The 15,635-nt window shown below is 39.3% G+C and overlaps 1 protein-coding gene across 1 annotated transcript; it reads left to right on the top strand.

Annotated features, from left to right (window-relative positions):
• Positions 1-82: 82 nt before the first annotated feature.
• On the top strand, positions 83-13,383 carry LOC140228051 (RNA N(6)-adenosine-methyltransferase mettl16-like). Its single transcript, XM_072308452.1, has 8 exons — positions 83-177; positions 2,522-2,899; positions 4,770-4,910; positions 5,946-6,213; positions 8,357-8,426; positions 9,191-9,280; positions 10,616-10,783; positions 11,472-13,383. Exons 2-8 carry the CDS (start codon positions 2,575-2,577, stop codon positions 12,153-12,155), a joined length of 1,746 nt encoding a protein of 581 aa, XP_072164553.1. The 5' UTR covers positions 83-177; positions 2,522-2,574; the 3' UTR covers positions 12,156-13,383.
• Positions 13,384-15,635: the final 2,252 nt, after the last annotated feature.

Below are 15,635 nucleotides of genomic sequence, written 5' to 3'. Positions count from 1 at the left end.
GTCTGCAACACTCACAATCGGGCAACCGGGTAGCATGTACACGGTCAACACATGCACAGTAATGTACACCACAACACGCATACACACATGCTACATGCACACGCCGCGGATAGGTAGGTATAGCCGAGACGAACAGCTGAAGAAATTGATACTGCGTCCTTTTCCGAACGATTAGTGGTAAGAAAATACCAAAGTTTTACTTAATTCAGTTATTTCCATAAAGTACTTATGTATCTACCTTTTTACAGGACAAGGCAAATAAGATGTCATCATAATCTTTGACAGTAAGAATAAAGATTGTAAATATCTTTGACCGGAAACAACGACGCAAATCGTATTCGTTAAATGACAAAAGTCGCTAACGTTAGCGCCTGACTGAGCCACAGACCGGACACAGCCAGCAGTGCAGGCAGGGCAGGGTAGACTAAAGGTAATGCGGTTATGGCATGGGCTGTGCAGGGGGACCCCTCCCCTGCCCTGTGCAGTGTTGTGTGCAACTGCTGACTGCTGTGTGATGATGATGTGACTAGATTCAATAAATACTCAATGGGAGTCTTGGACCTAAACTAGCTTAAGCGTTAGCTATAATATGCCCATATCATGACATGAGTCCGCATGACCCGCGCTTTGTGTCGGTGCTTTGTTGCGTATGGTCTTGTAGGTTTTACTAGTAGCTGTAGAGACCCTACGATCATGTGACGATTCTAGAGTCTAACGCAGCGGTTACACATCGTCATCGACCACCCTTTTTGAAACCGACCACGTAGTTTTGGTGCACAAAACGCTTAACGTTAGTACGCACTACGGTCCATGCGCGCACTGCGCGCAGAGCACGATATAAATCATTAAAAATGTAAATTTATGGGCTTTGACCGTTAATGAGGATGTGTGGGAAAACGCTAAAATTCACTTTTCATTAACAGTTAGTGGAAATGATCATTTCGTCGACGAAATGACTGATTTTCTAACGAAATAGGCCATGCGACACTTGGCACTCCATACAAATTGTCCATGGTTTAAACCATGGTTTCATAGTTGGGTGACCCGCACCTCGTCATACTCCCAGCATAGTTAATGTTTAGGCATGTTTGAATCGCATTTCATCACTGAAATTCTATGAAATCCCACTCACATACAGGAAAAATGCATAAGATTCCAATAGAACCACAAGTTCACTGATCTATACTGGAAATTTGCAGCTTTCGTCCTCAAACGGAATGATGTGGAATAGTTGTGCGCTAAGAAAGGGGCCCACACCTCGTCACCCGTGCTCCCATAGACAAGCATGTAAAAGATGTGTGCGGGTGACCGTGCGATGATACTTTAATATAACACATAGATTTCTGTTCCTAATATAAATTTAAGATTTTTGCAAAAAACTGTTCAGTTTTCACCACAGTTTACTTGGTTGTTGTAATCCTGCCAAGTTTTAAGCGTACTGAACACAGTCCCAGGCATAAATTTTTGTTCAGTACGCTTATAACAATTCTAAGCAGGGTGGCAGTATTTATAGGGCCCCTGGCAAGATGCGGGCACAACACTATTAATACCACCTTCGTGAATTTGGGCCATTGAGTCTAGTTAGTGGTAGTGCAGTGTGACCAGTGGTGGGACCAGAATTTTATTATTGTTGACACATATAGCATACTTTAGGGTACAGACCATGCACACCTACCATTCCCTTGCATTTAATTTTTCAATACAATTTCTTCTGGCTATCAGAAATGCTAAAAGATAAACCATATCTGATGGTTTCTTAGAATTTCAAAGCCCATTAGTACTAGTCTACATTAAGAAGAAAAGATAACTCCAACATTAAAAAAAAAAACAATGTTGATCATTGGCAGTGTCGGCATAACCAATCATGTAGGAGAGCAATATAACACACACACACATTCAAACATGTTTAGAAACACTGGACGCCTAACCACTGTAGTTCAACACGGTACTTTTACTACTTTGGTAATTGTTTATAAAACTGTCTACTCTAACATGTTTATTTGACCTATAATTTGCCCGAGATCAAGTCAAGACTAACATTTAAGTAACTTTTAAACTGGATTAAGGAGAAAACAAAAATATGTCACCTATCAACACTGTTCTGCAGATATCCATTCCTCAGCTTATCAATTTGAACTATTGTATTGACCGATTTGGGTTCGTTGAGGGCAGCAGACATTTTACGGCACAGGGCGCAGCCATAGTGGGTGTATCAGCCGACCCCCCCTGCTCTCCCCCACCCCGGGGCAACATGTTTACACACACTTGTAACAAAGGTTCGCGCACTAAGCAAGCATTCGCGCACTCAGTACGAGACGCCTATTGGCTAAAGCAGTTTTTCATTCTGCGCGCGTGCTAATGTAGGGAGAGGGGTGGGGGAGTGCGGAGGGGGGTCGGCTGATACACCCACTATGGCTGCGCCCATGCCAAAAATACACATAGCGCGTCACAGAATCGGTCAATGTGATATTTTATATGTTATTCATGCACCATAACTCCTGAATCCTTCCTTGCCTTTTAGCCGCATATGGGACATCTGATACAAATTTGTAGGCCTATTCTACAGCCGCAGCCATGGCTTTCAACAGGTTTATGCACCCACGTAATCGATACAAGGACAACAGACCCAATTTTGAGGAACTCGCGAGGAAATACCCAGAGTTCGGCAAGCACGTGGTACACAACCAATCGGGCAGTGCAACTCTGGACTTTCACAATGCGGAATCCCTGAAGGCACTGACTTGCACCTTGCTCAAGGCAGACTTTGGTCTGAATGTGGAGTTGCCCCTCGATCGCCTCATTCCTACGCTATCACTGCGGCTCAACTACATCCACTGGATTGAGGATCTCCTAGCATCTTCTGGGCACAGCTCTGGTCCAGTTGTTGGGATTGACATAGGTGAGTTTTTGGAGATTGGGTAAAGGGATTTGTTTTTTGTTAAAGGGGTTTTATGTTTAAAGAAGTCAATTATGACAGTGATCCAACCTTCTGCTATTATACGTTAGATGGATTCCTCTGAGCTTCATCAAAAAAGTAGTTGTAGTGTATGTATACTATTTGGCTATTTTCCTTTGTTTATAGGTACATTTGTAGATGAATCATATCTTATATCTGATGATTTCATATCTGGTATAGTAGGGCAGATATGTAACAAAAATTGGTCGAAATGCTCACATCCGTCGGAAAGTATGAAATTTTGCATATAGGGGTATTTTGGAGCGCTGATTTCAAATATTGCCGGATCCAAGAGATCTGACCACGGGGTCGGCCGCCATTTTGAATTCCAATATGGCCGCCATCACAAAACAAATTCAAAGATCCCTATCTTCAGTTCTGAATGACCTGTGGCACCAAAATTTGGTACACATGAGCGTCTTGACACATTGAATTTGATGACAGATTGATTCGGAGTGTCTGACAAACATTGAATGGCCGCCATTTTGAATTCCAATATGGCCGCCTCAACGAAATATTCAAAATTCCTATCTCGATTTCTAAGTGGTGAGTGACCCTGAAATTATGTGTAAACAAGTATTTTAACATACTGAGTTAAAATATTAACTGATGTGATGTGTCTGACAAACGCAATGCCTGCTATTTTGAATTCCAATGTGGCTACGAAGACAAACATCACTACTAACATTCACGGGCATGTCAAAAAGTGCAGCAAAAAGGAAGCATAATGCACCTTTCACTGACGTCACAATGTAAATACATCAGCACGCACTCTATCAGTTACAAACACGCGCTCAATCAGGTAGCCTAATTTACAAACCCGAGATAGAGATTTTCAACACTACAACATGGCAAATATGTATAAAAATTCAAATTGGCTGCCGTGCAGCTTGTCAGACATATCAAATAAGTCTGTTATTGAAGTCATCATATCACCATGCTTTTATATATCAAATTCCAATGGCTTATGTCATTCAGAACTGAAGATAGGGAGCTTTGAAGGCGGCCATATTGGAATTCAAAATGGCGGCCGACCCCGCGGTCAGATCTCTTGGATCCGGCAATTTTTTAAATCAGCGCCTCAAAATACCCAAAATTTCATACTTTCCGCCGGATGTGAGTATCTTTTTCACATATCTGCCCCACTAGTGTGTTTGTTGATAGTTGGGAAGCACCACAATTCTTTGCTTCGGTTTCTTTACTTTTTTTTTTTCGATTTGATATAAAATCAGTTTTCTATTTTGCTGCTAGACTATAGCATTTTTTTTAAAGTGTTTCTGTAGTTTATGTAGCAGTAAATCAGTAGGTTTGGTTTAATTTAGTTTCCGTGTTTTAGCAGTGCATGAAGATACAACCTTTTTGTCAAACATTTGATAGTCATATGTTGCCTGCCATACAAGGAGTGAAGTCTATAGGGGGCCTAGGGAGTGATTTTAAGACAGGCAATGATATACATCGTTTTGTATTCACTTTCAATCCTATCATGGATAGATTCATTCATTGCTGCTTAGAAAGGTGAGTTGAATGACCTTTACAATGCAGCTGATGACACGGTTTAGTTTATACTAAACCCAAACCAATTGGTACCATACCACTTGCAACAGCATGTGTATGTGTTGTTACAAGGAATAATTATCCTTCTCTAAATTGAATAGCAATTTTTGTCAACATGTTTGAACTAAATGGTATAAAACTCTCTGTACTGAAATTGCTACACAAAGTGCTACACAGATTACATTGTGTACGGCAGTCATCTCCAAAATCCATAGCAAATTGCTGTTATTCCCTGTTGTTACCCAACACCGTTGTACAGGTTGTGGTGCCTCCTGTATCTACCCACTGCTTGGGGCCCAGATGAATGGCTGGGAGTTCCTGGCGTCGGAGGTAGACGCTCTTGCCATCCACTATGCCAGGGAGAATGTGGCCCGCAATGGACTGAACAATAAGATCACAGGTGAATGAAAGACACTAGCAATCTTGTTTTCCAATTATTATGTCATGGGCAGTGACCCTCACTTGTAGAGTGTCATGTGTGGTCTTCTATGAAAACTGACTGAGTATGTCAGAAGGGACGTACCGGTAGCTTAGTTTTAAACAGTAGCCATCAGAGTAACACTTAGACTAGGGCATTTTTAATGAGAAATTTAAGGATATCGCCTTAAGATACCTTGCAGATCTGAAGAAAACCGAAAGGTCTTTTAATACACTCCAAACACTTCTTTGCAAAACTAGACACAATTGTTAATAAGAATCCAGGAAGTTTCTGATGAAATTCAATCCAGCAATTGGATTCTAAATACTGCAAGCAGAAAAATTGCAGGATTTTAAAAGTTTTTGTGTATGGTGACTGCTCTAGTTTAGAAATTTGGCCTTGTTTCTGACTGCTGTGAATCACAAAGCTGTATCATAAAGTACTCAATGTCTGCTCTGAAAGTACTGCTGTAGTTACATGATTTGAACTATCAATACACGTGCATGCATCTGCCCCAGATACCAGAGGTATTCTTTCAGGTATATATCATACACTTTTATGTTTATTTTGTACCCCAGTTCTAAGAGCAAGCACATGTATATCATTACAGCATCAGGGCCCCGTTTCACCAATATGGGAACTCTCATGCCAAACAATGAATCCACTGTTAGGATAGATACAGATCAGATAGTTGGAAAAGATACATAGACATTCGGGATGTATTCTAGAACTTGACAAGACGGGTGCAGATATTGTTCCCAAATGACTTAGTGAAATATTTCCTAACTTCTTAGGACTTAGGACAGATTGAACGTAGGATTGGTTTTAAAACTTAGTGACACAGGCCCCTGGTCTTCAAGTTCACACACCACAGAACCTTCCTTGTTTACGTGTGATACATACTGTAAAACTCTAGCTTGTATGTGGGGCATTATAGGTTCTCTTTGTAATTTTTTTTTATATGCAGATTTGATTCAGTAGATGACAGAGTCTTTATTGTCTGTTGAAACTTGACAGTTGTGGAAACCTCAGAGGATGCCATGTTCAAGGGACTATTGGAGAGAGCCCCCTCGAGGCGAGACCACTACAGCTTCACCATGTGCAACCCGCCTTTCTTTGGAAACTTGCTGGAGGCGCAGGGTATCATGGCGTCCCGTAGCGCCGCCCGACCCGAACCGAAGACCGTCAGCACAGCAGCCGAGCAGGAGATGATTGCCGATGGAGGCGAGGTGGAGTTTGTTCGTCGCATGATCGCGGAGAGTCTGCATCTCAGGAAGCACGTCATGTGAGTAAGACTTCTCTTTGACTTGTGAAATAGTGTGGCAATCACACAATGAGACCTACTAGTTGTAAGCACAAGAATCAAGGTGTTTGAGATTCTGTGTGAGCATACTTCTGCATTTAGGTTTTTCGTTTGTTCACTATATTGTTTTCATTCAGAGTGAATATTTAGCAAATGAATATCTGTTATGTGTTCAGATACAAATATTGGATATAAACACATAACTGTATCTTGTCTAATGTATGCAGATTCTTCATTATAAAGTACATAACTATATCTTGTCTAATGTATGCAGATATGGGAAATTCCTTACTTGTGCCTAAACTGCCTGATTCAACTACCAGAAGGTAAACAAAAAGACTTTAGCCGCTCAAAATATGGCATAAAAGGAAAACTTGAAGGTGTTCATCATGATGCTTTTCAGTCTTTTCCTCTCCCCCCCCCCATAAAAAGAAAATCAAAAACAAAAACAAAACTAGAAAAGCACTCTCGAGAACGCAGACCTCCGCCAAGCAGATACTTTCTACCGATGATTTGTATTGCTCTTCCATAGAGATCAGTGATTTCCACCCCCTGAAAAATCACCCGATTTCCCAATGTAGAAGCTTTTGTTACGTCATAAACCCTCAGATGCACGGCGCTCCTTGCCCTAACAGAAACTAGAGCACGCACTTTAGTGCGCGTCTAAAAACCTCAAAAATGCGCAGCTTGAACTCCCAAGTTCATTGACCGTACCTGCCAAAATATAGAAAATCCTTCATAAAATCCTTACAAATTTCGAAATCACTACCAAAATTTAATCGTCTGTTCCATGTGTCATTCTCAACCTTTCCTGCAAATTACATCTAAATCTGTGCACAACTTTTTGAGTTATTTTGCACATGGACAAACAAACAAACAAAACCAACAGTAATGAAAACATAACCTCCTCACTTGGTGGAGGTAACAAACAAACAAATAATCAATACTCAAAAAAGCTTCTGGTAATATTCTTTCCCAATGTGACCATAAGTCTTGTTTCCTGCAAACTTCAAACATGTCAGACAGTAAAATTTGGAACTTACATCTGGAAGCAGGCGGCTGGATTTGTAGTGCCCTGTCTCGTAAGGCAAAAAAGGTCAAACTGTGCTTTCACATTCCCCTCCCCCCCCCCCCCCATGTGTACTTTGAATCTTGCTGCTGATCTGCACTGCACACATGCACAACTCTAAAGCAAATGTGACCCAAAGCTGACCTTCTAAGACAGATAGTATATTATCACGTATCAGCCACTATTTGGGATGCCAATAGGTTGATAGGACAAAGCAAACAGATGTGCAATTTCTCATGTGATGACAGCACTGAATGCTTTGGAAAAGTCACCCAATAGAATATCATCATTCAATTTGATTCCATTCAGTTACATCAAACTATGAAATTAATAAACAGAATAAAAGTAAAGAGCCAAGTGAAATACATGAGTAAATAACATAAGGGCAGCAAATGTAACATGTCATGATATGAGCTTACAGTAGCAATTTTTTTTTAAGGCAGCAGCAATTTTTTGTGGCTCATGTATCTCAAGTTTCATTATATTTCCAGTGAATTTGTATAACAGTCTAATCACTTGTAGAGTTAAATGATATTTGTTATGATATGTCTGCTCTGTTGTTTAAGGCTTTAATTATTCCTTTCTCACACATTGATGTGCAGATGCTAATGCTAGGAGTCAGGGAACATATACCATTTATGTTCTATGTGTGATTTGCACCCTCAAATGTGCCTTATGAGCAAACAAAAGAGTGTGCAGCAAGTTAGTTTCTTTAATGCAACACAGATTATTATGTAATGTGAGATTTCACATTTAGGATACATAATATATAAATGTTTTACTTGCGAACTTGTACATCAGATATTTTCAGAATGGGCCTTATGTGATGTCGATCCATTCTTTGGCAATTGCAATGTACAATTGTTTGGTATATATGTACATTCAAACCTTTGTTATAGACAAATATTTGTTCACCTGCGTCCAGCGTTGCTTTAAATAGGCACTCCTTTTTCATGGACTTGTACCATTCATTACCACTTTCCGAGATTGTATTGTAAGTGAGAAATATCTTAAAAGCACAGAATGAACACCGGAGTGTTTCCTTATCCATTCCAGGTGGTACACCTCTATGCTGGGAAAGAAATCAAGTTTAGTGACATTGAGGGAAGAGCTACACAGATGTAAGGTAAGAGAGAGAAGAGATCAAAGTATTGTGGGAATGAACATACAATATATTATCAGTTTTTTATGTTAGTATTTTCTTGTAGGAAAATTGCTAAAAGCCCATCCAATAAATACCACACAAAGGTAATTAACAAATAGATATGATTAAATATTTAAAGGGACTGTACAGTACTGGTTGAGGTGGGGATTCATGTTTTTAACATTTCTAAGTGAGATAATGAGAACCTCTTATGAAATATGAGAGAGCATGTAATTTTAAAAAGCATTCAATGTTTATTTGATGAAAATTGGTTTTCAAATGGCTGAGATATCCAAAAAAGTGATAATAATAAAAGGCGACAGGCCACGGCTTTTATTAGGATCTCTTTGTTTCACCTTGACTGTTTTTGGATATCTCAGCCATTTCAAAACCGATTTTCATCAAATAAACTTTTGATTTCTCACATTGTTGATCATCACTGTTGATCATAAAACACTAGCAATAAATCTTGGCCTGCACATGTTTTATAAGGAAGTGAAACCATATTGAATTTATGTCAGCATGACATGCTATCAATGCGACAATTTACAACTGACTGATGGTTACACTCGTATCTATTCATCTCTGTTTATAGGCTTGGCCACATTCTAATCAGTAGTTATGTGATATCTTGATAGGTGTTTGTTTTCACCTGTCATTTTTTATCAGTACACAATACTCAGTGAACAGTACTGGTACATGATTGTGAAAAGTAATTCAAACATTTTGATTCCGTATTCCTTCAGATTCGCAATGTGACCTTCACTGAGTTTTGTCAGGGGAGAACGATGCGATGGGGAATTGCCTGGACCTTCCACGAGGACATTGAGCCACCTGTAAGAAACCAGCTTATCACTATGTCATTCTGATTTACTTTGTTTACTTACTGGATTTGAACATTCATATTCATGTATATGTATCAATGTTTATATATGATCAGTATATGATATGTTTATGATACTCTTCTTTAGCTGTTGTTCTGTTTTCATAACATACTGTAAAACATGATATATTTGCGGCATGAATTTTTCGCGAATTGGAGCTGACGGCCTCTTTTGCGGCATGAAATTTTCGCGAACTGCCACTGTCATTCAGTGCACATAGTGTAGACAGGAACTGTCGCGTGCAGCTTAATTTCGCGAATCTTGGTGCTCGCGAAATTCGCAAAATTAAAATGCACGCGAACATTCCTCGTTTTACAGTAGTAAGTGGCAATGCTTCATCACTTTCACTGACTGTCAATTGGTCTATCTTTCTCTATGTGTCCACATCTTAGTGCTGCTCAAGTGTTTCTCTATGTGCTTTCATTATAGGGATACTTGCATATCATCTTTTCTCATAGCCTATCTTTCTCTCTCGCGCGCGATAAATCAATCAATCAATCTATCAAGTAGCATGGCTTCGAGCCTGTGGTATTTTGTATTGATATTGAATGGAATGTCCCTTGATCTCTCTTGAATCACACCCCCCCCCCCAAACTTTATATGCTGCTGTCATCCTTTTTAACAGTGAATGAAGAGTTTTAAGAATAGTATGAATAATTCCACATCATGAACTGAATAATGTATACAATATGTATGCGAATATTGACCAAAGCCATACAGGGCTGGTGGATTTCAGTCTCAGAGTCGAGATTTTTTTGCCTTTGAAGGTTTCTCAAAAACTCATTCATCATCACACAGGGGATATCTTACTGTAGTTGTTTGAATATGCCCCCCCCCCAAAAAAAAAAAAAGAATCACAAAGGAGAATAGATTGAAAAAAAAACAAAAGCAAGGCCAACCGACTGTCTGTCTCTGTGTCTCTGCAAAGTGAAATGTTTGTATATATTACTTTTTAAGAGTTATGATCATACCATTCAATGGTTGCTTGTCACATCACTTTGTAGCTGTCAAACCATGGTGTATAATATTGGGAGGAGGGAATGCCACCTCTGTAAATCTTAGAAATGTAGCATCATTACTCCTGGGCCCTGTTTTATGGAGAGTTAAAATTGATTATAAAGTTGTTTTCAACTGTATGGTCTATGGAAGCCTGTATGGTAAGGAAATTTAAAATCGATTTTTATCTTTTGATAAAACGGGGCCCTGATGACATGTAACTTAGTAGCTCTCAAATGCAAAGTATCATTTTTTTTCTCTCTCTTCCTTTGCCTGGCTCCCAACTCTCAGCTCCCAGCTAGCAAGAAGAGGAAGCTGATGGAACGCCGCCATCCCTTCATCATCCCAGTCCCCGATTCCTACATCAAGAGAGTGCAGGAGGCAGGAACCGGAGGGGGTCTGCAGAACAAGATTCAGTCCGTGGCAGCAGCCTTGCAACGCATGATGCAAAACTTGGAGGTAACTTTCCTCTTATCTTCACGCAGTGCTTGTTTGTAGAACTTGCATACCCCTACAATTCTAGACTTTGTATTCTCATGAAAAGATATATATCAATGTCATGACTGAAGGTGCATTGACCAAAGCACATGCACAAAAATGAAAAAAAAAAAATAAAAAATCTAAAAAGTAACAAAAATATCTTTCCTACAATCACTCAGTCATAAAGTGTTATCGATCCGTACTGCGCTTTTCTTCACTGATGGACACATTTACTGATGTATCAGCAGAAATGTCCCGAAACAAACTTTCAATCATTAGGGTTAATACACTACTTGTACCTTCTAAGGCAATGCTTCTCAACCAGTGGGCCATGATGTTTTCAAAAAATTGAAATTATAAAGATTGGTATCCTAGGAGCCAAAGTGGGCCTCTGGTTAAAAAAGGTTGAGAATCACAGTTCTAAGGCATATTGGATTAAAATGGCCATCATGTTGGGCTGCTGCAGTACTATACCCAAATAGGATGATTTGATTTGACGACCAAGTTTTCAAAGTGATTAACAAAATGGCAATATTTAAAGCTCTTTAAGTGCTAGTTCATATGAGGAGTCGGGAGTTCTTATTTTTCAGTTACTGTAATGAATTACAATGAGGATGAGTGCTTCTCCTCACTCAAGTTGCACATTTTTCCCTTCTTTTTTCGCCAGATGGACGTAGACCGAAAGCAAACGTCCAAGTGGTGTGCCAAGTTTGAGTTGAAGGCCCAGCACGACACCTGGTCACACCAGCGTCGAAAGCGGCGCAAGGAAAAGCAGCGACAAGCAGGACCCGCCCTCTGTTCAGCAGCAGCAGCAGAATCCTCCACATCTCAATCACAGTATCAGGATCACAAGGACCAAGTGCAAGGGGAAATATCCTCCTCATTATCTCTGTCCCAATCAGGTGCACCTGCTACCACGGCAACCCCTCTCTCTGCATCTCACAGAGACATTACATCTTCCCCAGATGATACAAATACCACTTCACCGATTGCTCAAACAGGAGGAGAAGAATCCTTAGCTTTCGCAGACATCGCCTCTTCCAGCACTGACCATCCTAGGGATGGAGAAACATCTCTTGACCACCGTCCATCTCAGACTTCTGTCCAACTTCCGGCAGAACCACGCGAGACCCACATCGCATCGCTGTGGAAGACGGACGAGGTGCAGAGTGGGTACCAAAGGTCTGATGGATCGTCAGATGATGCGGATGACAACTTCCCGCTGGTGCTGCAGCTGGAGGTTAAACTCGGCGAGAAGAGAGCAATCGTCGTGGAGACCAACGTGGAAGACAACACAAAGAGACATCTACTCCACCAAGTCGTACAATACATCAAGAACCAAATGAAATGAAGGCTTTATGTCCTGTCAGTTGAAAACAGCAAGGACCGGTTTGGAGCATATTTTGAACAATGAGCAAGAACCAATAAACAGATCAGGAAAAATAAAGTGAATTCTGGCTGACTTGATCTGCTGTTTGTGATTGCATCAAGGACAGAATGCTGCTGTGAAAATGAAAACTTTTGTGCTATTAGTTTTTCACAGTGGACTGTCACATGAAATATATCAAGATCTGTGTTTTGGTACTTTATTAGCGTGCCAACCATGGAAGTGATATCTGTGTGAGCAAAGTAAAGCATGTAGCTTTTGATACATTCATATCGCATGCTACACCAAGGAAGAAATTATAATTTGTTCTTATGTGCCTGTTAACATGCTCTATTTAGTAACTGTGCCCATCATTGTCACTTGAATAATTTTGTTCATTAAACCAAATATTTTTACACATTTGTTTTGTAATCTTTTTCACAAACATTTTTGTCAATTTTGAGAAGAAAATCAGGAACTCAACATGTACAATGAATTTATCAAAAACTGATCTGTTACAAGATTGTTTTGATATTCAATGCTCTCCATTAGATTTTAAAACTGGGCTGTCATCTATTAAAAATAATGCACTTTTTGTATGGAGTTTACTAAATTCATACATGGCTTACTTTCCTTGAATGGTTATTTCCAGTAATCCAAGGAATGTAGAAACAAACCTGTGTCCTGTCACAAGTGAAATATGGGTCAATATAGTAATGTTGATTGATTATAGATAAGATAGTAATATTGATGATAGTGATGGCAAAGTGAGAATGTACAAAATATTTGACTGTCACTTCCAGGTGGTTTCATTTTCATGTACACTGTACCATTCTCCATAGGTGGTAAGTTATCAAACCATTTACTATCAGCTCCTAGGTTAGGAATTTCTGCTCCAGAAAGTCTAACTTTCAAAGACATCTCATGTTTTGCTGGCTATGATTAAAAAAAAAGAAACTACAGAAGAGTCAAATTTTAAACCTCGTGGAAAAGAATGTCTCGAATGAGGAGGGATGGAGGTAGTATGGTGGATATGTAGAATGTCTGTAGGAGACTGATGTTATTCAGGCCAGGAACAAATGTACTCGTATGCTACGAGTTTCGTAGACAACTCATGTTTGAAGTTTAGTCTTTTAAGAACATTTTGTTGAATAAAAGGAAGGTACACCAGAGTTGCCAAGTCACCCTGATTCTGCAGGAGACTTCCAGGAAACTTCAGCTTTTGTCTTTGTGTTTTGAAAAGAGAATTAAAAAATCTCCATGATTGAGGGTGGTCCACAGCTTGAAATTTGAGCATGTTGCAAGCTCTAAAGGTGAAAATATTGCGAAAATTGTGTGTGCACAGAGCGCACATCACAAACAAATAGTGGGCAATTATTTCTTGTTGTGCTGCTTACATGCAAAGTTCTTTCACGTTTTGCGCAGTAGTTTGATGTCTCTTAAGTTTTGCACATGTTTTTCACACGTTTGAATACATTTTATCTTGAGCATGTTGCCAATTTTCGAGAATGTTGCAGTTGTTGCTGGCTCTCTAGGATGTGGCACAAATATTTGACTATGTTACAGCAACATGCCCAAACTCCTCATGGACCATCCTGAATTGATTTGGTAATTACATGTACATGTCCTTCTGCCCATTGAGATGCATGTAACACAGAAGTACAACTGTACGTGTATCTCCCTGATAACTCTGGGGAATCTCTGGTATTTTGATGGATAATTGTCGACAACCCTGGTATACCACTATATATACTACTGTGAGTGAAATATTCCTCCGTCCCTTCCACCTGATCGCATAACAGTTAGTTTGAAGGTCAAACGTTCTCATGACATGGGGAAAAGTATTTGGTATGTGCACAAAGGTTATTATTATCCACTCCACAAAGAATCAATCACATTTTTTGTCTGTGTAGATAAAAGGTAGTATATCCCGAAAGGAGAATCAACCAATGAATAGGGATATTTTCTTCTTTGTTGACATTGCTCACTGTTCCATCTAGTCATAACAATCATTTATTGAAATGCAATCAAGTGCTTACTGCCAATGGGTGTGTAGAAAGGTCATCAAAATTATGAAAAAAGATGTAAAAAATGTAGCACTCATTGTCATCATCCTTTCCCTTTGTTTACATGTTTACCTTTCTATAGAGGGGCAGCGTGGGGTGGAGGAAGATACAGGGGCACACATACTGTCATAGATATTTTGACACTAAACATTTAAATATTCCACAATGTGTTTAGCTTTATATCCTGGTATGCAATTTAACAATGTTTTCACAATATGCAAACTTAATCTGAGTACAGAGGGCTATTCGTAATTGACACTGAACAAAGAATATCATTATTTTTGCAAATTTTGCAGGTAAAATGGTATGTAAAGCAAAATCAACAAGCCAAATATCTTTGGCTGAAAATGATAAAGGGCGTTGTATAAGTTGCCACTAAACCCATAAGGCACCTAACGCCCTTCTTATTCTCAGCCACTGATACTGTCTCACAAATGTGAACAAATGCCATTTACTTTTTTTATCTTTAGAGAGATATTGCTTACTGTGCTTATAAAAAACAAAGGAATAGATGCGTTTCTCTTTCTGTTGCAATTCAAGATCACTCACAAAATTGCCTTATACAGCCGGCATCACAAAGTATATGGTATGTACAGTATTCCCTTTCCGTGTATTTCAACAACTGGAACTTTGTAAAGTCGTATTGACTTCACATAGGCCCTTCGTGGTCAGGCAGTTTGTTGATGAGGATGCATAAAATCTCTTTGAATAATGACCATTGCATTGAATTGTCAACAAGAGTTGTCATTCCTTGCAGTATATTATTTGTGTCTGTCTGCATGTTTTGCTTTTAATTTTTTTTTTTCTGAGGTGTACCAGTTTTTCCTACTTCTACAGTCTGGGTGAGCCCAAGATATTACTCTGTTTGTCCATGCGTTTTATAACTCCATTCTTGTTCCCAGGATAACACTTGACTTTCGGTAAATCTTGTGTACTGAACAAACAGAAATACAACTGTATTCACGGCATGGAATTAGAATCGACTGCATTTTTCATGGCATGAAATTTTTCATGAATTACCACCAGCATCTAATGCGTATAATGTATGCAAGAGATTTTGCATGCATTTTAATTTGGAGAATCTTGGCTCTCGCGAAATTGCCAATATTAAAATACACACAAAAATGTTTGGCTTTACAGTACACGTTTAGGACCAACCAAGGTGAGATTAGATGCTTTTGGCCCATGCAGACAGAGGATATAATTCTTAATGGTCAACCATTTCAGAAATTATCCAAAATTTGTATGGAGACATGTATAGCAAGTCGGGGTCAAGTTCAAAAACTACATTTTCACTATTCATATATAAAACCAAAAAATATATATTTTCAACTGGCAAAGAGAGACAAACAAATTACCACTTTAACTTCCAACCCAATCTACAACACTCTCCATCATA

This window comes from Diadema setosum, chromosome 4, assembly GCF_964275005.1.
Source record: "Diadema setosum chromosome 4, eeDiaSeto1, whole genome shotgun sequence".
Taxonomy (NCBI): domain Eukaryota; kingdom Metazoa; phylum Echinodermata; class Echinoidea; order Diadematoida; family Diadematidae; genus Diadema; species Diadema setosum.
This window is presented reverse-complemented; position numbering and strand designations above follow the sequence as displayed.